At 41.6% G+C, this 21535-nt stretch overlaps 2 protein-coding genes across 2 annotated transcripts; one reads left to right on the forward strand and one right to left on the reverse strand.

Moving 5' to 3' along the window:
• SARC_03510 (hypothetical protein) lies at positions 1-258 on the forward strand (the record flags this gene model as incomplete). Its single annotated transcript, XM_014302689.1, has 1 exon — positions 1-258. One exon carries the CDS (start codon positions 1-3, stop codon positions 256-258), a length of 258 nt encoding a protein of 85 aa, XP_014158164.1.
• Positions 259-6147: 5889 nt separating this feature from the next.
• On the reverse strand, positions 6148-21191 carry SARC_03511 (hypothetical protein; the record flags this gene model as incomplete). Its single annotated transcript, XM_014302690.1, has 23 exons — positions 6148-6261; positions 7270-7785; positions 8028-8912; positions 9495-9620; positions 9841-9984; positions 10486-10596; positions 10967-11194; positions 11372-11473; positions 12037-12249; positions 13284-13367; positions 13748-13929; positions 14143-14572; positions 15195-15317; positions 15655-15948; positions 16616-16936; positions 17319-17465; positions 17716-17883; positions 18577-18664; positions 18863-19000; positions 19598-19818; positions 20036-20116; positions 20618-20845; positions 21099-21191. 23 exons carry the CDS (start codon positions 21189-21191, stop codon positions 6235-6237), a joined length of 4950 nt encoding a protein of 1649 aa, XP_014158165.1. The 3' UTR covers positions 6148-6234.
• Between the last annotated feature and the right edge of the window lie 344 nt (positions 21192-21535).

Below are 21535 nucleotides of genomic sequence, written 5' to 3' on the forward strand. Positions count from 1 at the left end.
ATGGACTTTCTAGCAAGTTATGAAAGGGAGTGTAATAGTGCCAAGTCTCAAGATGACGATGCAGAGGAACACGAACTCTATGGGTCGGAAGTGGGTGAGGAAGACGGATCAATTGTCAAATCACCTCCTATTGCGTTACCAAGCCCGAATGATCAAATACTATCGAGGCTACCTACATCGATAGAGCTGCAGAAGCCTTCTACTGTCCCAAAGGACAAGAAGCCTTATATTGCCTTAAAAACAAGAAGCCCGTTGTGAGGGACGTTGATGTCAGAAAGCCCCGTGCAGACTGGGAATACAATGGAGGACAACGTGATTTATTCATCATCGAGTCATACCTTCAGTGTATAAAGAATGGACAAGGGGTACCCATCGGATCTGATGGTAAATGTAAAAACCTCCAAAAGAGTGGGTGGACTTTCGTTGGAAAAAATACTGAAACAGTTGTGTTGAAGCTGATGATGACGTTGGTGTTACGTACACCGATTCTCAGTTACAAAACCGATGGACGCTCGTAACTATTTGTACATTACTTTATTATATTTACGAATATAGTTTAACATGCTATTGCACAAACGCACACACACACACACACACACACAAACACTTACCTTCATATCCACATGTTTAATCCACACTTCGATATGATACAATTTGCTGTCGTTGTGCTCTCACTAAATTCGACAGGCATTGTTCTCAGATCGTGTGTCTCATCCCTGTAGCAAATAAAGTTAAGAGTATCGTTAGATAAAGCACAGAACATGATATTAACGTGCTGAAGCTGTGTGCATTTCTTGGACTTTTTACATACATAGCATGTGTTTTTATTTTTGTTATATACATCCATACAAGATTTTGCAGATGTGTGAGTCGGGTGTCAGTTGGCACACTCGCCGGCATTTTGAACCTGGTGAATCTAGAATCTTTTAAATTTTTTTTGCGTAATAAAAAAAAATTACAGCACTGGAAAGTCTCTAAATGTACATAAAAAAGTCTCTGAATGTACTTTTTTTATTTTTTGGTTGAGAAGTTTGAGAAAGGAAAATCACATTTTGCTATTTTAATTGGGCAATTAGAAAACGTACCAGTAAATCTGTATGTACATTTAGTGACTTTCCCATGTAGGCCATGTACATTTAGAGTATTTCCATTTGTACTATTATAGATGGACAAATATATCTTTATTATGTATCAGCTTTGCGCATAACACAGAGGCTACATCAAGTGTCTTCTAGGCGGACAACCAAAGGAAAAGTCTGGAATGGGCTCTACTGAAGATGGACATACGTTCACCTACGCAAGTGAATCGCTGATAGAGCTTACTTCCAGTCCAGACTTTCCCAAGCAGCTTATTCAATACGTTGATATAGAAGATGGCATCATTAACAAACCGACTGGTTATGTATTCCATGCGATGTCTTACTTGGAGACTATCGAAAGCACCACTGTTGAAGACATTACCGAACCCACCTACAAAGTATCCTTGCACCAACTTGAATGTGTTTGAAATGCGAAAGTTAATTTGTTGGCGTTGTCTGTGCGGTGATTGGTTTCTGTAAAGAATTGAAATGAACAAGTATATGGGTATAATTGCATGTAATGTGGTGCAACATCAACAATCTATAAAAATACAGACATTCTGATTTTGTCTTTGTAAACGTGCAGCTCCTATTCAATGTTTGACAGTCAACTCATTCATATTCTTGAACTATTTGGTTTGCTTTGCAGCCTGCATCTGTTATTGCAATCAATGTCAATTGCTCCAACACTAACCAGTATGATAAAAATGAAAGACTATTTGCAAAATACTGAAAATAACAAATATTTCAGGGCTATAAGGTACGGCCTATTGAAGTAGCTAGTATAGAAAGTCAAACTGTTCGTTGTGCTTTTGATTAGGCATTTGATTTTGTAGTTGAGTAAAGAAATATCGGAACGTGAGTAAAGCAGTTCAATATACATATCTTTGTAGGTTTTTGTTTGCGTGATAAGCAGAATCTTTTAGTAGAATGAATACTAAGATCAACACGCAAAGCACCAAGTAAATATGGCCTACCTGTATCTCCAGATATAATGTAAACTTGTTTCATATAAATACCCTGTCTATCTTTCACCTGGAGCACCTCAAGTAAGGCTGGTACTTTATTTGGGGACTGGGAGGAGCTCTCATCAAACTATCTGTAATATATATAAATATACTACCATGGTGGAGGGTCTCATGACTCTTCTGCATCTTCGATTCTCTCGTTAACAGATATCTCTACGATACCTCTACTTCCAGGTCGATATAATATATTCCACCTGATAATCATAATCTGATTTCGTCTTTTGGGTTGTCGGTTTGATAACTCCGCCAATTTATTATTGTATTTGTTCATAATTTGATAATTTTCTGATTGACTTATTCATTTTAAAGTTCAATTTACTGATTTATTGGTCTACTTATCTGGTGGTCTTTTTATTTCGTGATTTACTCATTGTTGATTCTTAAATGGTGGCCAAGCAGCCGAGGAATCCACATGCCTGCTTGTATATATAACAGCAGACAACTAATTTTCCCGCAGGATACTCCGAGTGTAAACTCCGCAAGCGCAATTCTAAAGGACCATAATTTATGAGTTATATATATGGGAAGAAGGTAAGAGTATGTGGGTAAAAGTGCTGTCGGATATAAATTGGTATAGTAGAACAGATGCATCCGAAGGGATGGTAGGAGCACTCCAAGAGACCGCACATTTCTGGGGTTAACCCTGAGGTGCCGAAGTATACCAGGTCTAGGCTAAATAGATAGATAGACATCCGTCTAAGGTGAGATGGGATCGTAGTCTATCACCCAGGGAAGGCAGTATCTTAAATCACATCAGATGGTAGTCAGTTACCAGCTAGACAGGAGAGTAGGAGTAAGGTCTAGAGGGGGTAAGATAATGTATAGCTTATAAAAAGGTAGATCAGTAGGAGGTATATCCATCTAGTGTATTTTGAGCAGGAGGATAGAAGGGTGATAGATGTCTATATTCTAGATTCTATACTCTTATAAAATATTATAGCTCTAGATACAAAAATGGATATACATATACATACTCTACTCCTTACTAACTAACGAGAGTGTAAATAGAATAATAGCTAGTCATAGATGTATGTATGAAATGTTATGAAGATATGGGAAAGAAGGATTCCGACGACTCGATTAGGCAACCAATATTGAGTGTGGCAAATGGGTTTTCCAATGGGGTACCGATACCCCAATGTCTAAAAGAGCTGATATATGCTGAGGGAGCACATGGCCACGAAACACGCGTGTCTCGTGAAAACCCTCAACAGTTATCATAATACAGCCCGTCATGGCGGCAAGAATGTTGAAATTTGACGCTTGGGCGGTCACCGGGCACGATTAGCACGGTAGCGACCGCATTGCCCAGGCTACAGTCGGAAATAGATAAAATTGGTTCGAGAACACAAGTAGACCGTAAATCTATAAAAAATCTCAAGTTAAATAAAAATTGGGAGAGAGAATATACCTGTGGGCACTCTTAATCATACTTATAATGCAATAGAGGAAATACAATTTATTATATCAGGCAAACACAAGACAGTTGGCCGTGCCACTTCTAATCTTGCGATCATACCAATCAGGTGGGAAGTTTATCGAGTTATCTACCGTACCGATCCTATTACCAGAGAGAATTAACCAGAAGGAACACTCCCCAGAGGGGATGTACAGGACCCCGCGAAGCGGGATCATCCATTGTCCAACAGGCAATCCCGAGGGATGGTGGTAGCGCTTGGTGTAGATTAGTCTTAGTAGGATACTCATACATTGTTTAGCATGCTATTTAATGTTCATGCGAAGTCCTCGGACACTGACATGATGTTAGTGGTTCTGCTTAGATATGCGTTCACCTTCGTTCTGTCGTTTTTCTTCTGTAGTTTGTGCATACTTGACCACTACACCATATGGCATGTTGAGGTGATTCTACACGAGTAGATTGCACACCACCATAACAAAACATATTACTAGTGTGACTTAAACAGTTCTACGCTCTCCTCTGCGTCACTGACCCCCTGTACCACCAGTTCGATTTGATTCAGCTTACGTGTTGTCGCCAGCTACTTCGGTTGTGTAAACGAAGTATGCATGCATGCATATCTCCAATAAACATATATTGATATTCAAATCAATATAACGAAGAAAAAAAAGAAGATATTTCTCAAGAAATAAATACATACAGGTACAAATATCAATATATTAATTTATCGTATTCAAGAATCACTAGCTTGTCAGTACAAAACAATAGTTATCAATGTCAGCCAAACTGGAGAAGTGCGACTGGAGAAGCTCATGACACGCTTCCAATCAGACATGTAAACAGAACGGCGGCTAAGGCCTTCTTCCAAGTCTCAAAACAAGACCTTCGGAAAGTAGAAGATCACTATTTGCGGACGCACACTTAACAGTCTAGCTGACGTTTAAGTGACGTCCAGACACATGAGTGTTCTATAGGTGGGTCTATCCAACGTAACAACCAGATGCTACAGATGTGCTTTTCAAAAGCAAGATATATTATTCATCGGTTTATTTTTTATATCACCCTCAAGATTAATCTAAAGATACAAATACATCGGGAGGCACACTGCATACGGCTAGACCACGGATCTAATAGCGAAATCAGCATAATTGATATGGTACTTATCGTCCGTATATATTTTCGGTGCGACTGATCTACTTATAAACCGAAGCATCGCGATATACGATTCCATCATATTGGTTGCATAAGATGACAGCTATACATATTGATTAACTACTAATGGTTCATTTGGGTGCGTACTGACGCTATAGAAGGGGTTAAGTATTGAAATATAAGGATCTCATGAATGGAATATGTATTTCGGATCAACCTAAAAGTGTATTTTGTATATACTGAACCACTTTCTGGATATTTTGTCCTTTAAAATAAAAAGAGTTGAGAGACGCTGTACCTGCACCGCACTTTCGCATGTTTAGGTTATGGGACCCGAGTCGCGCTAGTTGCCAGTCTGATTTCCGTATACGAAGCTTGTTGGGTGAAGAGGTCTGTTAGACTGTCAATTGTAAGAGCTTTTAAACAATGCTTTATTGTTCTGTCTACTCAAGGCATTTGAGCTATAGTGACATGCTTACTTCTGTTCTGATTAGTAAATGACGGGGGAATCCCTTTCCTATTGGAATAATTATGTTTTTTTATTCGGCAATATAAAGCTTCGTATGCTTTACTCACTTGTACTAGGCTGTCATTGGTGAACTAGTAATAGCTTCGGCATTTTGTTGATTCAGGCAAGTTCTGTAGTATACTTAGAGTACTTTTCTGGATTTCGTATTGTATTTGACCATATACTGAGGTTCGAAATTATTTAATTAGCAGTACAAGTTATTAAATTTGTCGGCTATTTACGACTTCACGTAGACAGGCAACTTCAATTAGCTCATTTCACGCGTATTTTACTCTGTCCTGTAAACAGAAATTGTAAAGTTTTATGATAATCGAGAAATATGTATCACAAATAATATCTATACATATGAAAAATATACCTATTTCTGTCTATGTGCACATTATTTTAACTTGCACAATACACCATGATGAGACTGATATGCTTCTGGCATACGCAAGCAATATTAGTCCTTTTGAGATAGTAGAGGCATAACGAACGTTGCATTGATCTTACTCTAGGGCAGAAGATGTTCTGGTCGCCATTTCACAAAAACTGCCGGTGGATTTATGTAGATATTTCAGGTTTCTGATTTATAAAACGGAAACCTCATGGTCAGATAATCACTCGACATTGTATCTAAAAGCAGGAGTTGACGTTATGAAAAAAAGTTGTACCATGCACGCATATGAATTGGGATCCGGTATAAACTTGATTTACAGAAATAAATTGTCTGTTAAAAACTGCTATAAAAAGCAACAAAAAAGACTGATTTCCCGCGGAAATTCACCACACTAGAGGGGTTTCACTATGAAAATGGTAGTAGGTGGCCCCTACCAAAAAACCTTGAAACTAGAAATTCTATCTCAAGATTTGTACTAGATATATGGAGTACAACATAGAGTCGAACAACATGCATACATTTATGTAGCATTGTTATTGGAAGAAACAGACCAGTCTTTAGTCACATTATTTATTTTGCAGTCGCTGATGTTATCACAGTGCGAAGTTTTTCCACGTCTATGGTACTCGCTCAGTTGCTGGGATAATTTAATCGTTGTATTTGTTCCGTTTTTTCTGTGATCAATGTAGGTATTGGAAACAGGATATGGTGAAAAAGCGACCAATGCCACAAACGAGCACTTACTCAAGTATCCATAATATTCGCTCATGATGTTTGGGTCAAATGTGACAAATTTCTGACGTATTGGCAAAATGTAGCACAACTAAAACACGAAAGGAGATGTGAGAAACGATCTATCGTGTAGAAGTGTACGTATATGCATACGAATATGAATGTGAACAAATATATTTGGATGTATTACAGGTGTACCCTCGTACACTTAAAAACACATCAACACATCCAAGTTTAAAAAAATATATGAAGGTGCAAATACGTATGAATGTAATATGTATACATATGCATTTACATATACATTTACATATACATACATACACACACACAGATATATATATACATACATACACATACATACATATACAAGTACATATATGAGTATAGGTTTATGTATCTATCTTCGTACCTATACATAAGCACGTACATATAAACACACACAGACACAGACACAAACACACATATATATAAACATATGCAACTAATTAAATAATTGTATCATACATGTATATATATACATATATAGATAAACATATACATATGAATATCATGGATATATATACATACACACACACATACATATATATATATATAGATACATACATATATATATGTATATATACAGATATATATATATATGTATATATATAGATACATACATATAGGTACATATAGATACATACACACACACACACACATATATAATTATATATATATAAACACACACACACATATATATATATCACACACACACGCACATATATATACATACATACGCACACACACATATATATATACACTCATCTGTAACACAAGCACATATTCATAGATCTATGAATGGATATATCGAGTTCATGTTTTTGTAGAATAGTCCAGTGTCAATTATGATTTACAGATAAGACGTGTTCTACGACATCAAACCATTCTTTGATAGACACGCATTCACTTACCTGCCGCCCATCCTTATCCTTACGCTTGCCGCCAGTACCATTGCCAAACCCCCCACGCCCAGCCCCGCCTTCGTTGCCGGTGTTCATTACCATGCGTGTGTTGCCATGGCCACTGCCCGGCGCACCTTGTCGGCCATCATGTCTGTCCATATCTAACCGGTCTTTCCTATTTCCCCCACCCCCACCGCCTCTGTCGCGCATGGGTCGACCGTCATTGTCCAACAGGTTATCTGGTGTGCGCCTGCTCCTCTTTGGGCTTCGATCCCAGCCCTGTCCCATAGCGTCCGCGTCTCGCTTCCTGCCGCCGTCACTACCATCCCCCCTGCCCATACCCGCATGCGTGTTGTTGTTATGGTTGTTGTTCATGCGCTGCTGTTGATGGTGATGTTGCTGTTGTTGCTCCTTGGTGGGGGCTGCGCTATTATTCCTGTCAGTGGATCTGTCACGATCCCTTCCCCGACTGCTACCGCGATTGCGATCACCACGGTCGTCGTAACTGTGTGTGCCGCCGCCATTCTGAAGTATTTAACAGTCGAAGTATACAGATACGAATTAAGTTATGTTCAACTTAATAGTCATAAAACTGCGACACAAAGCAATCGTTTTGTCGGGGGCACACAAAGATACGGAGCGAAACACATTGGGTAGAAAAGATGGAATTTACACCTCAAAACATACTCCCAAAGAGAGACTTACTACTTTCGGTCAAACCAGTTGTAGTAACTGATAATTTCGAACAAACATACAACGCCACCTACCGCATCCAGGCGATGGTCATTCCTATCAGGACCCCTTGACCTTGCCCTCGAGTCTCCGCGGCGCTCTGTGTACCGGTCATCGTCCCCATCATAAGTCGCACTGGGACCACGCCCCATGGAACCAGCGCGACTGGTATTAAGGTCAGAATAGCCGCTGGGATGGTCAGCATACCCACTGATGGAATCATACGTTCTCTTCTCGCCCCTACCTCCACTGTCACGGTCACGCATAGCACTGCCTCTGCCTCCCCTTTCGTGTGAGATAGACACTCTTTCATGGGTACTTGCCCCTCTGTCGTGGCCACCTGCACTGAGGAGGGGGCTTCTGTGCCCGCTCTTTCTGTCGTCACTGTACGTAGTAGATACATTGGAAGTGTGTTGGTGTTGTCGTGGTGAGCGCTCGTCCTGGGCTTGTCGACCGGAGTTCTGCTGACTGGTGGGAGGTTCAGGCTGAGGTGTCTGAACTTTTATTGTGGGCTGCATATCCGTGTTTGCCTTAGCTTTCCCCCCAGTTCCGGTTGGTTTCGCACCACCTCCCGTAGTCTTCGCTGTACTTCCTTGCTGCCCCTTCGCCATACTCTCACCCATATGCCTTGTGGTATCAATGTCTTGCACTTTGGTCGAAGTCGCCTGTTGTTTGGGCGTGCTTCCCTCTTGCTTCGCAGCACTGCTCTGTTGCTTGCCTACCCCACTCCCGCTGCCTGTGACTGCCCCCGTCTTTGAGTCTGTCTGCGTTGTGCTTTTGGCGGACTTCCCCTTGACAGTCTTCGAAGTATTCTGCTGCGCTTTGACAGAACTATCAGTAGACGTAGATGATTTGGCGGGTTGGCCCAAAGCTTCTGGGGTCATGTAGAATTTCTGCCTTTCATGATACTCAATTAAACCCTGTGCAGCGCAGAATATCAAGTAGTTAAAACCAATTAAGCCAAAAGAGAAAATTACAGCGAAAAGATAGGTAATATAGATCAGATTTCGGAGTATACGATTAATGGTGATGAATAATTACATTGAAAATCAATTATACACACGAACGCAATCTAATTATACAAGGTTCGATGATAGATATATGGGTTCGTAAATGAATGAGAAAGTGAATGATTCATGACGCGTGTATAAATGAAAGAATAGAACAGTAGTATTACCATTGCGATCCGAGGTGATATGACCACAAAAAAAAAAGAAGCTTTTCATACTACTAAAGTAATCACGCACAAAACAAATAGAGATCAATCGCGATCTTGACAGGAATGGAAAGGGACAAAAACATCTTGGTGACCATCCAATGAAATACTACATGCATGTATGTGCATCAAAGTCAACATACCGTATTCTGCGATAGAGCCCGAACTATGGACTCGCATCTATAAAATGCACACACATGCATGTACATGTATATACCTAACAGTCCACGATCAGTGAAACACTGCAAAGTATATTGTGCACGTTGATGCGATCACAAATACCAACCTGATAAGCAGTTACGGTAGCGCTGAGACTGTCAATTTCTTTGTGTTGTCCAGCCAATTTGCTCAATTTCTTTCCCACAGAAGCGAGCACGGGGAATACTGGGACTAGTTTTTGTGGACAAAGTGCCTTTGTGCGTGTGCAGACATGAGAGTTGCTGGTTAGACAATGATCTGTCACTCTCCCACCAGTACAATTGGGATAAGAAAAATGAAAAGGCACCAGGAATCTTAAGCAACCATCCGGTAGTGATTCAGCGCAACACACACAGTCCAGAGGCACATGATATACTTGTGCACTCGGCAGCATGAATGTACGCTTGATACCGCACATGTTTGGAACGACTTACTTGCAATACTTGTAGAGCATTTCGGTTATCTATCCTGTCCGGTGAATTGATCAGATCGTAGAAACTGTTTGCCAACACCTCAGATTGTAAGCGATATATCTGGTTCTGAAACTCCAGGAAGCTCACCCGGCCCTCCGACTTCAACTGAGATGAGATGAGAGGTATACAACTGCCAATGAGATCTTGCATACATGAACAGAGCTAGTTCTGCAGTCTTCTTAATATCCAGAGACCTGAGTGGTCTACTTAGTTTTCTGTGCACTTTACCACCTGGGTATGTTGATCGTCATTTATGACCGATATAACGCTGCGAGATTTGTCACGCCTCAGGAAAAAGCAAAATAATATGAGCACAGTAGATTTACAGACTATTGTGATACTACCGGATAAGGTACCTAGACCTACCAGTTCAAGTACAATAAAGTTTACAAACCCAGTCTCTAGTCGAGGCGACAAACCTAAATGGCAGGCCACAACTCAGAACAACGATATACTACTAATATATCAAAGCCCCGAGCCAAAATCACACCATTGTGCACTGATAAAATATAGCGCCAAAAACAGCTGACGCTGAAAAATCCAAGAAAATCTTTAGGAATCGAAGACTTGAGGAGCCCAAAAGAGTACTCAGAAATTGAGACGTACAGATTTAAAACCAGGAGACATGCTGCACTCCTTCAGGAAAGTACCCTTATCCTTGGTCCAGTGGTTCATCCACTTCAAGGTGTGCCAGAGAAATCTACTATAGCGCTGGGCCTATAACGCAAGGAATGCAGGGTTGAGTGACGAGAAACCATAGGGAAACTACTGATAAAGTCGACTTAAGGACAGGATACAATGAAAGTATCGTGAATATAGAGTAATATTTGAGCATGATTGTACCTATATCTTGCAACAAAGAAAAAACAAAACAAACAAGGATGTCACGGTCACGGGCACAGGCACAATACAATGCACAGATTCAGATCCATATAATATCGATTTAACAAGCTCAAGCAAGCAGATAGATAATCCTACCTAATGTAGCCTACCTGATTTGGATATTCCTACCTGATTGAGATGTTCCTATCTGATTTCGAAATTCCTAATTGATAGATATATTTATACCACATCGAGATAGTCCTACCTGATTCGGTGTGCTTGAGCTGATCGTGCCTTTGGGATCAGCCAAAATCTGGTTCAAATACGCGTGCGTCGCGAAGTTAGGCGCGCTCTGCGCATGTAGCAACCGCGTGAATTCCGCACAATACAGCGCATCAATGGGACCGAAGCGCTGGCGTGGGTTAACGCACATTTGAATGTAAGCGTCTACACCGGCCTGTCCGCAGCCATCTTTGAAGTACTTGGGCAGCTCCTGAGTGGTTGGTGGTGGTGGTGGTAGTGTATCAGGGTAGAATGGAAGCACACAATCGATCACACATATCGACATATTATATATACCCGTAAGGGAGGTATTTATAAGACACGGGTCACATGACGAATTCTTCTGGAAGCACTCGTGTGCTTGCACAGTGCACTTCTTACGCAGTACCTTTCTCAAGCGATATAGTACAAGTTTCTGGTTGGTTTGGTGCTCTTTCAATTCCTTCTCCAGAAGATCCAATCGTTGTTTATTGACCTTCTTGATTTTGTTCTGGTACATATCGCACAAGTAGAAATGGTGAATGAGTAATAAATAGAATCCTAAATCATATTTTAAGTGATCCGCCAAAGAAAGGTCAAAACTCGCTCAAGTAATAATGCTATTGTGAATAGTAAACTTACACGGATGTGACACGCTAGATTTGGTTTGACGGTTGTGCACCATACAATAATTCGAATTCAGAAAATTTGTATTGATAAATGTACAACTGTATCGAACTAAGTACAAGAGACTATAAGTCTACTAATCCACAAGGGGGTCCCTCCCCGGAACCCGGGGAGGTGTCCCGTCCTATCCTATCCTTTACAAAACTGTCGAACATACATCCAGATGTACTGACATTGGAATTATGAGTATACATGAATGTAAAAAGTATCAGCTCATACAAGCTGGTAATTTCCACACGCCTATCTAATTGTATGAATATAAGTACAAATATAAATATTCGGTATTTCACGGCTATATGTGTAACAGCAACATTCTAACACATGTTTACACAAGCAATCCGATACATACAAGCGCCAACCCTCCTTGTAATGATACTTCCTACTTACCCTCGCCATCTGCGAGTACTCCTTCTTGATCTCATCTGAGAAGGGGTCACTGAGTGATTCCTTCATCTTCTTGATGATCTTCTCATAGGCGGCTGTAGGCACCTTGAGATCATATTGACTCATTGCCCAGAACGACACGTACAGCCGCGGAGTGATGTGTTCCCATTGATCGGGGTACTGCTTTTCAATCAGAGCTGCGTATGGCTCAGTAATCTGAGGACACGTGATATTCGTCGAGGAGTGAGTTGTATATACCTACCATTTGTATAATTAATTCACATCTTTTATGTACTCTCGTCCGAAATAAATTGCATATAATTGTGCACTTACACTTTCAGGCCCAGTGTATAGACAAGTATGCGCGCAAGCAACCCCGTTCGAAATACACAAATTTGAATATCTAGCCTACAAGCTCCACGGTGAAGAATTTCATTCGCCGCACGCTCTTTGGCGAGTACTCGGAATATCAAATCATAACATATACGCAGCAACGACTGAACTACCACACAATCATTAGGTGTATATAAACGACTGAACTACCACACAATCAGTAGGTGTATATAAACGACTGAACTACCACACAATCAGCAGGTGTATTATATACACAACTAAACTACCAAACAATCAGTCGGTGTATATAAACGACTGAACTACCACACAATCAGTAGGTGTATATAAACGACTGAACTACCACACAATCAGTAGATGTATCTAAACGACTGAACTACTACACAATCATTAGGTGTATTTAAACGACTGAACTACCACACAATCAGTAGGTGTATATAAACGACTGAACTACCACACAATCAGTAGATGTATCTAAACGACTGAACTACCACACAATCATTAGGTGTAATTAAACGACTGAACTACCACACAATCAGTAGGTGTATATAAACGACTGAACTACCACACAATCAGTAGGAGTATATAAACGACTGAACTACCACACAATCAGTAGGTGTATATTAACGACTGAACTACCACACAATCAGTAGGTGTATATAAACGACTGAACTACCACACAATCAGCAGGTGTATTATATACACAACTAAACTACAACACAATCAGTCGGTGTATATAAACGACTGAACTACTACACAATCAGTAGGTGTATATAAACGACTGAATTACCACACAATCAGTAGGTGTATTATATACACAACTAAACGACCACACAATCAGTAGGTGTATATAAACGACTGAACTACCACACAATCAGTAGGTGTATACGCACACGTACCTCCTCGAAGGCTTGGGCGTTGAATACCATCAGTTTGGTGGAATTTGTCTCTCCGTTGGCCAGTATCAGTAAACGCTTGCCGATCTGCCGATGAATGCGTAGTATATGAGAATAGAGAAGGAGACACTCGAGCGCAATAGAGATATACTTTCAAATGTGTACCCAATAATTTACATTGATGGAGTAAGATTAGTATTCAAGACCAGTTTCTATGAATTAAATACACACTGCTGCACTGGATTCTTGTACTAATGAAATACAAAGGGTAAGGCGATACAATTTGGGAATTCGCGAGGTATAGCCGTACATATAATCAATTTATAGGGGCACATAGAAGAGTCAGCAGTCGCAAACTTAGTGTCAGCGCTCATGCAATATCTTAATATCAATTCACACAAACACACATACTCTCTCACACACGTATGCATGCATAAGTATATAAGTCGACAACACGTGGACCGCACCTCACGGGCAATCCTAGGACGGTGGAGCAGGAAGGCCACCTCCATGCTCAGACCGTGTTCAACAGCCAGTGTTTCAAAGGAAGGGATGATGGCGTCGTATTCAGTGTCTGGTAGGTATCGCTGCAGCAGCTCAATCAGTTGCAGCAGTGAGTCATGGCAGATGTCGTACAGGTCGGCCGCAGCTGTGTACAATGAGAGACAACACATGCAATCGAAATGGCGGGGAGTAAGAAGTCTGCATTTGTAAGTGCGCGGATAGAAAGCGCATGTACTGCGTAGATGCACAGGGATGTATAGGTGAAGAAAACGCATAGCCCACACACGATCACTTAGCCTGCTCTTCAATTCATTAACCCTCTTATCGCTATTTAGCCCACTCTTCTAATTTGACATACTCTTCTCATCGTTTATGCGCCGTTTTTTCTCGGCAGGTTCCTTGAGCTGCAGCAGATCGCGTTTTCTGGCCTCAATCAGCAGAATCAGAGGCATCACCAACCCCGTGTGCGACAGCTCCTCTAGCAGCCGTACCGTCGGTTTACCTACCAAGCGCAGCTGGGACGAGTCTTGCTTGATCCACGTGCCCCCCTCTATTCGTAGACGTAGACCGCCGCATTGGCATTCCATCTGTTCCTCGTTGAGGTTGTCAGTGCTCTCCACACCCGCCATGTGTTCCGTGAGGGCTTTCAGCAGGCCCAGATCGAGCACGTCATTCCTGGATAATTGCCCAGCCACGTAGTATAGCAGGGACGAGAAATCCGTAGCCCACATGCGGTTGTAGAGCATGCCACAGAATGTCGAGATGGCTTTGAGCGCAGGCATCATCACCTGCCGATCCATACGTCATGTGGATGAATTTTGGTGTGTGGGATGAATTTTGCAATGCACTGATGTACTAGTGAGGAGCTGATGAGGATTCACGAACGATAAACGTAACGTACCAGAATCAAGTACGAAGGGTAAATTAAACACGCATGGCTATGCTGTTGAAACGAGGCCATAAACGAGATCTCCAAAGTATGTCAAATTGATTGTAGGAGTCGTATCTAAAATTTCATCAAAAGACGATTTTATCAAAAGACGAGAGCTAAGTACGTACACCACTTCACTTACAATTGTCATAAGCATTGCACGCGATGTAGTCACGACACCGTCACAGAAAGTTACAGAGAGCGAGAGATAGAGGAGACAGTCAACTACAGCACACGGAAGTACCCGCCCAAACCACGTACTCGCACACCTTCACAACCATCTCACGCACTCAAGGCACCCGAATTGACGTAGGCTAAAGTGGAACTAACTCGCCTGTGTAGGCTAAAGTGCTTCATCCGCCAATCGGAAGATCGTGCACCACCTAGTACTTGCACAATAGTGACGACAGATAAGCATACGCAACCACACACACTCGCAACTATATTGAAACACGAACATGGATGCGCTTCAGACACACCTCCATTCGTTTCTTGCGCGTATCGCGGAAGTGGACGATGACACAGAATGTCAAGATGTCCTTATCCAGGTCTGTGAGTGTGCTGAACCCCTCAATCAGCGGTTCAATGAAGTTTGTGTACGACTGACAGGAAGTGATGTCACAAAAAGAGAAGTTGTGATAAGTTAATATGGGTAATAAAAAAAAACGGGAACAACAAGGACATTTTGTGAAGTAAATAGGGTGATCGTACACTACAGGTTAATGCTGTGTGTCGTCCCCAAAATGATGGATATGTGGTATCTGTATAGAGACTCTGTGAATTTTAAATTATATATCCAAGTATCGTACTTCATACACAGATATATATATACATGCATTATATAAATTTATATATCGATATGTAGATATAAAGATATATATGTAGATATGGCAACTGCAAACGAATTAAACACATAATAATGGTGACCTCGATACATACCGAAACTTTGTCCATCACCTCATGGAACACCGTAAACGGGTTACTGTGCGCGATCTTACACAGCACTCTGCCCGTCTCATTGGGGTTCTCCTTCGTTAGTCTTTTGAGCGCTCTGCGTGCCTCGAAGATGCACCAGTTCTTTTGTTGCAACAAGAGTGGAGTGACAGTGTACATATCCAGCCACGACGCGTATATTGTGTAGCGTGTTTCGTAGGGCAGTTTACTGACGACGGCATACACTTCCTCGTTGAGCCCAGGGTTGCCGGGTTTCAACGACATGGACGATAGTACAACCTGGACAGCAGGCACCGCAACACAACGTGTAGGAAGGATGAGTATGTCTGCAACTATGCTTACATGTTGATCTACCCGCGTGTTTGTATCATTTTATGTACACATTTGCAAATGTGCAAGTATCTTGTACATATACATGATACACCTTACGTATATGCAAACGTATATATATATATATACTATTAATGTAGTAGCGGACGGTCACAGTAGAACTAGGACAGCCAGTCCTATAGTCAGGGCAGTGGACGGTCCTATCACCGAGGGGCTTAGGACACCGACCCACATGTTACTCCGAACCAGAAGTCTGAGACTCCTGGTTAAGACCACCAAGCTGACCCAAGGGTTCACTCTTTTGTACATTGGTTCTAGCGAGGCTTAACCAACTAGCTTAGTTCCCTTCATAGTAAACAGTGTGTACCATAGGTTCACTACATAAATATAAATACAAAAAGAAATATATATATATATGTATATAGATATATATATCCTGTACAAGTAAAAAGTATAAGAATATGAATATAAGTATTATTAAAAGTGCGAATACAACTATATGCAAATGTAAACTAGTAGGTAGAGCGATGCATGCATATATATATAATGGCATATCTTTGCGCATGTACCTTCACTTGAGGCCACAATACACAAGCACACGCAGGAGTACACCTACCCGCGTAAGAATATTCCTGGTCTCAGTCCAGAGTGCCTCCAACCTGTCCTTCTCCGCTTGCGTGGGAGCTACATACTCCGCATCGTGTTTCGCCTTCTCGTCCACGCTATCGGCGTACACCTCATACACCCTCTTGGTTAGCCGTGCTAGTTTGGTGATGAACAGGACATCTGTGTACACGTGACAGCCAATGCGTGCGAGGATGGGGTACACGTGGTCCAGCAGGTCTGTCAGTTTCCTGCACACGGCAATACCCTTTCCTTCTTTCTGCAATCGCACGACGCCTTTGTATAGTGCGGCCACGTGCGCGTTCTTCATCGACTGATACGAAATAGTTGTGTCGCGGGAGTGGGTGAGGTTTAACTGTTTACAGAGGAGACTGTCAGAGTATGGATGGATTCGATCACTCACAGTATACTCAATATATGATAAAGACTGAAGTATAGATATAGTCATTATGGGTACAGGAAGCACGCGCCCCCGCTTCGCCTCACGACTTGGTTTAACATTACACATTGGCAGGTAGAAGCAGCTCCTGATGGGCACTCCACATGGTCTATTGCTATATGAAATGCAAACCCATCTATTTTATAGGAGAATGCTATCTTGCCTTTCAACAATCGAATCTAACTGGTTGATGCTTTGAATACGAATACAATAACTTAACTTGACAGAATGTACGGATGGTACGTGGGGCACACACCTTTTGCATCCAGGAGTGCTGCAGTGGTCTGTAGATGGGCTCTATCGCGACGTGCAGTAGTTTCAAAAGTGCATCGATAGTTTCTGGCGAGGAAGTCAACAACTCCAGAGGCACACGCGTCAGCAATCGCGAGAATGACCGCATGTCCTGTTTCATGAAGTGGGTCAATATACACAATCAATAATTTTAAGTATTTGTATTAAATTTTCTTTACGATACGACCGAAAAGATACGCACTCATATGAGCGATTTAAGTGTGTATATAGTTCTCACGTGATACGTATATGCACATATAGCCGTATAATAGTTACATATCTTCATACACTTACAATGTAAGTGCACATCAGTGCAGAAAATATACATAAAGAGCTGGGGCCAACAAGTAGGGACGCATTACCTGGACTACTATCATATGGTGTATAAAGTTTAGTTTCTGGTTGTTGCGGTAGTAGATGATATCTTTCCGTTTCGTTTGACGCTTATAGTCATCCAAATCCTGTCGTTTCGCTACTTCAATATTGTAGTCTTCATCTCCGCCAGTTCTGCTCAGGTCAATAACCAATATCTGTGGGAGATGACAGTTATTGAATCATGAATGGGTGCGAACAGATACAAAAGCTGTAGATGTGTCTATGCGTGTATACGAATTCGCAAGTACATATATGAGCCTATGAAAGTACAGTTTGCATTATGTAGCCAAACGAGAGGATGTAAGAATCTTTATACTAGGGGAGGTATTCCATTGAGCGCACACAGCCAGCCTCCTTTCTCCCCGTTTAAGGCGTTAGCTGACACTAGCATGTCTCACATCCAGTGCATATCACACTCTGCTTGAGACCCACTGAACGATGCACAAGTACACCACCCGGACACCACCCAACATGATAGACTATCATAAGCTCACATACGTACATATAACATACAACTTATCAGTACATCATTGTAGATGATTGTTTAACACACGCCGCCACATACCCCTTATCACAACTCCTGTAGACATCTTCATCTATAAAAAACTGATAAAACATCTATGGCAGAAAGGTCACTTGACCCGCACATGATTGCACGCTGATGTGCTTTACAAAAGTATACACAGCAGATATTCGAGGACTATAACAAGGCACACAATCACCCCCAGACCGCAATATACGCCCCTGCACTACATCATGGAACGCTACAGCAACAACAAGAACCAGACACATACTACGCGGAATACAATAGTCTAATGAACACAAGACTCGCACGTTGTATACGATACCTGGGCGGATGCTTTCATCATAGTCTCTCGGCGTTCTTTCTGCACCTCTACCATAGATTTGTCCTCGGGGATAAGAAAGTCCCACAACCTGAAGGCAACGAATGAGCGCGGCAATGCATGCGAGCAAAAGTCAGTAGTCTGATTGCCATAAACGCACCAGACGCTAATATAATTTATCGCAGTTATTTAAATCTGCAGGTATACAGGGCGTAACACCTGATACTGTTAGTGCTAGTGCAACGTCAAGACTTTTTATATTTTAAATGTAATCAAATCTTATACGCACCTGATCATATCCACCAGATCATGCTTCACCATCAGTGCAGCAATTCGATACAGATTGCGAGGAGTGAGTCCTTCTGCGGGCACAGGAGTCTTCTCATCAATCACCAGCTCGGCAATGGCCGTTTGTACTGACTTGAATCTGTGCGTAAGAAATCACAATAATCAATGAGAGACTAATAGATTGATTACAGTATCTAGGTATCGTCAGCGTTATATTCAGGAGGGGACTTCTTGATGTGTGCTGGCAATGAGTGCTTCGCATAACCAGATGAAGTTTCGAATGGAAGAACGTGTTTACAAGCTTTGCCTTATAATGTTCAGAGTAGACATGTACAATGCATATATGTACGTACCACAACGTGTTTTCAAACTGTGCTTTAGAAATGTTCAGAGTAGACATGTATTATACATATATATATATATGTACCATAACGTATTTACAAGTAGAAATGTTCAGTGTAAACATATACCACCATGGAAGACCTATAAAAATAATTGAGCCAAAGTGATAGACAAACCTCATCCGCATCGTTGTGAATAAAAGGATGATAGCGGGCTGCGCTGGCATGTGACCCTTTGGAAAATATAACACAAGGCGACCTGAATAGTGTGCTATAGCATAGCCCTGAATTATGTCGTTTGCAATAAGTAAACGTTGACAACTTAACTATTTCACAGCCATCCATACCCAAACCTTATTGTACGAATAGCGTATAGGACTTTGGCATGCGCATACCTGAAGCCCAGTAGGGCGGTCAAGGTGTCTTTGGTGGCGTTGAACACGGTGATAATCTCCAGATAGAACTTGGAGTACGCCTCGTCATCCACCAATTCCTCGAAACAACTGAAGATGACTTCCACCACGCGGTTGGGGTCTAGACTGAAGAATCCGATGATCTTGTGGATGTTGTTCACAGTCACCTGTGCTTGTTTCTGGACATTGCCGTCGGCCACACCCTGATAACAGAAGTGAGATACAATTGAACAGTCGAACCAGGTGAGAGCCCAAACTGCCACACCTGCTGTTCACAGCCAATTGTGCTTGTTTCGGCTAGTGACATCATACACCTCTTTGAAATAAGCAACACGGTACCATACACGTTCCTTCCATAGCAAAAGTGCGCGTCATGTGCGCGAGAATACCTGAAAGCTACACACTTATACTTAAACATACCGGTATGAGCTCATCCACCAGACGACTATAGCCCTCGGCGACCTCTCGGCACAGATTATACTTGTTCTGCTTGTAAAACATCTGTAGTGTTATCAAAGATTTATAGATTGGTCAGGGACACACACCGAACGTAGACCGAAATAAAACACAGCTGGCATAAACAATTATGTACAAAAAAAAACACATACAAACACGCAGCTAAAATCACGCCAAAGAGGGACAAACTCAAGCTCAGGGGGGTATAAAAGTTAACCCACAGCCACGCCCCGAGTTCACACTCTGCCAGTGAACAGATAGGACTGATTGAGGCACACTCACTCCTCAGAACAGTAACAAATATTCAACCAACCAGACCTACGACCAGAACATCAAGGCATAGAGCCGAAAAAGGGCGTAAAGCAGAAACCAGAAATCTCCAGGGTTGAATCGATTCCTATTGTTATGAAGCTTACATTCCATACTTCGTAAAAAAAAAAACACAAAAAAGCCAAAAAGCCAAAAAACAAAAAAACAAAAGGGGATTTTCAATTTGATGTCACATAAGCTTGAGTACAAACAATGCCGTACATACATCCAGCTCACCTTTGTGCGTGCAATCCGAATTGACTTCGAAAAATAAACAACATTTGGCACAGTTCCGGTCTTGACCAGCAAGCCCGTTTCCAATCGACTCTTCATTCTGGATTCAGTTAGGACTCCCAAATCCTTCAAGTCGCTCACCACAGAAACCAGACGAGTGCGCTGTTCCGAGAAAGTTTCCTGATCATCGTCCGGGGCCAAATGATGGTCTAGCGTCCAGATCACATCCAGCTGCATGGAGGTGCAGGTGTGGGCGTGAGCCCATGTGTGATGTTAATCATACTCGAGCGAATAGTGTGTATGTGCGCGGACACGTTGTACTTATTATATTCAATTTCTTGTATATATACAATTAAAAAATAGGGTTGCGTATGTGTATGTAAACCTAAGATTGTTTTAGCGCACTCAAACAATACGTATCAATGTATTTTTAAGGGTCAAATTGACGCGAGCGTGACAGGAATGTACGTACATACACACATACCAATCTCTCTTCCAGCAAGGCAGTGGCATCATCGTTTTTGCTTTTGAAAGCGGCAGCCAGGGCTGTTGTGAAATTGACCTGCGAGGGTATCATCAGTTATCGTTTAGTTAATTCATTGTTTTGTAAAGTCTCATACCTGAATCATGTACTACAGCTACTTGAATGCAAATGTTTTCCATCTCCCTACACTTATCGAGAATGTCCAAAGAATATAAACATCCATCAATATATACGATGGTAAAACGGGTCGCATAACACAGCTATGTTCAGGCGGGTGATTTTAAAATGTTTCCTTCGCATGCACACAGATATGCAAGTAACTGCGTGTATACAAATCATACATAAATGCTATGATTGAATCTATATATACAAGACAAACACTTTACCAAAGCATTCTTATTTCAGAGCAATCAAACAACCAAGTATGATATAAATAT

Source organism: Sphaeroforma arctica, assembly GCF_001186125.1.
Source record: "Sphaeroforma arctica JP610 unplaced genomic scaffold supercont1.180, whole genome shotgun sequence".
NCBI classification, from domain to species: Eukaryota; class Ichthyosporea; order Ichthyophonida; genus Sphaeroforma; species Sphaeroforma arctica.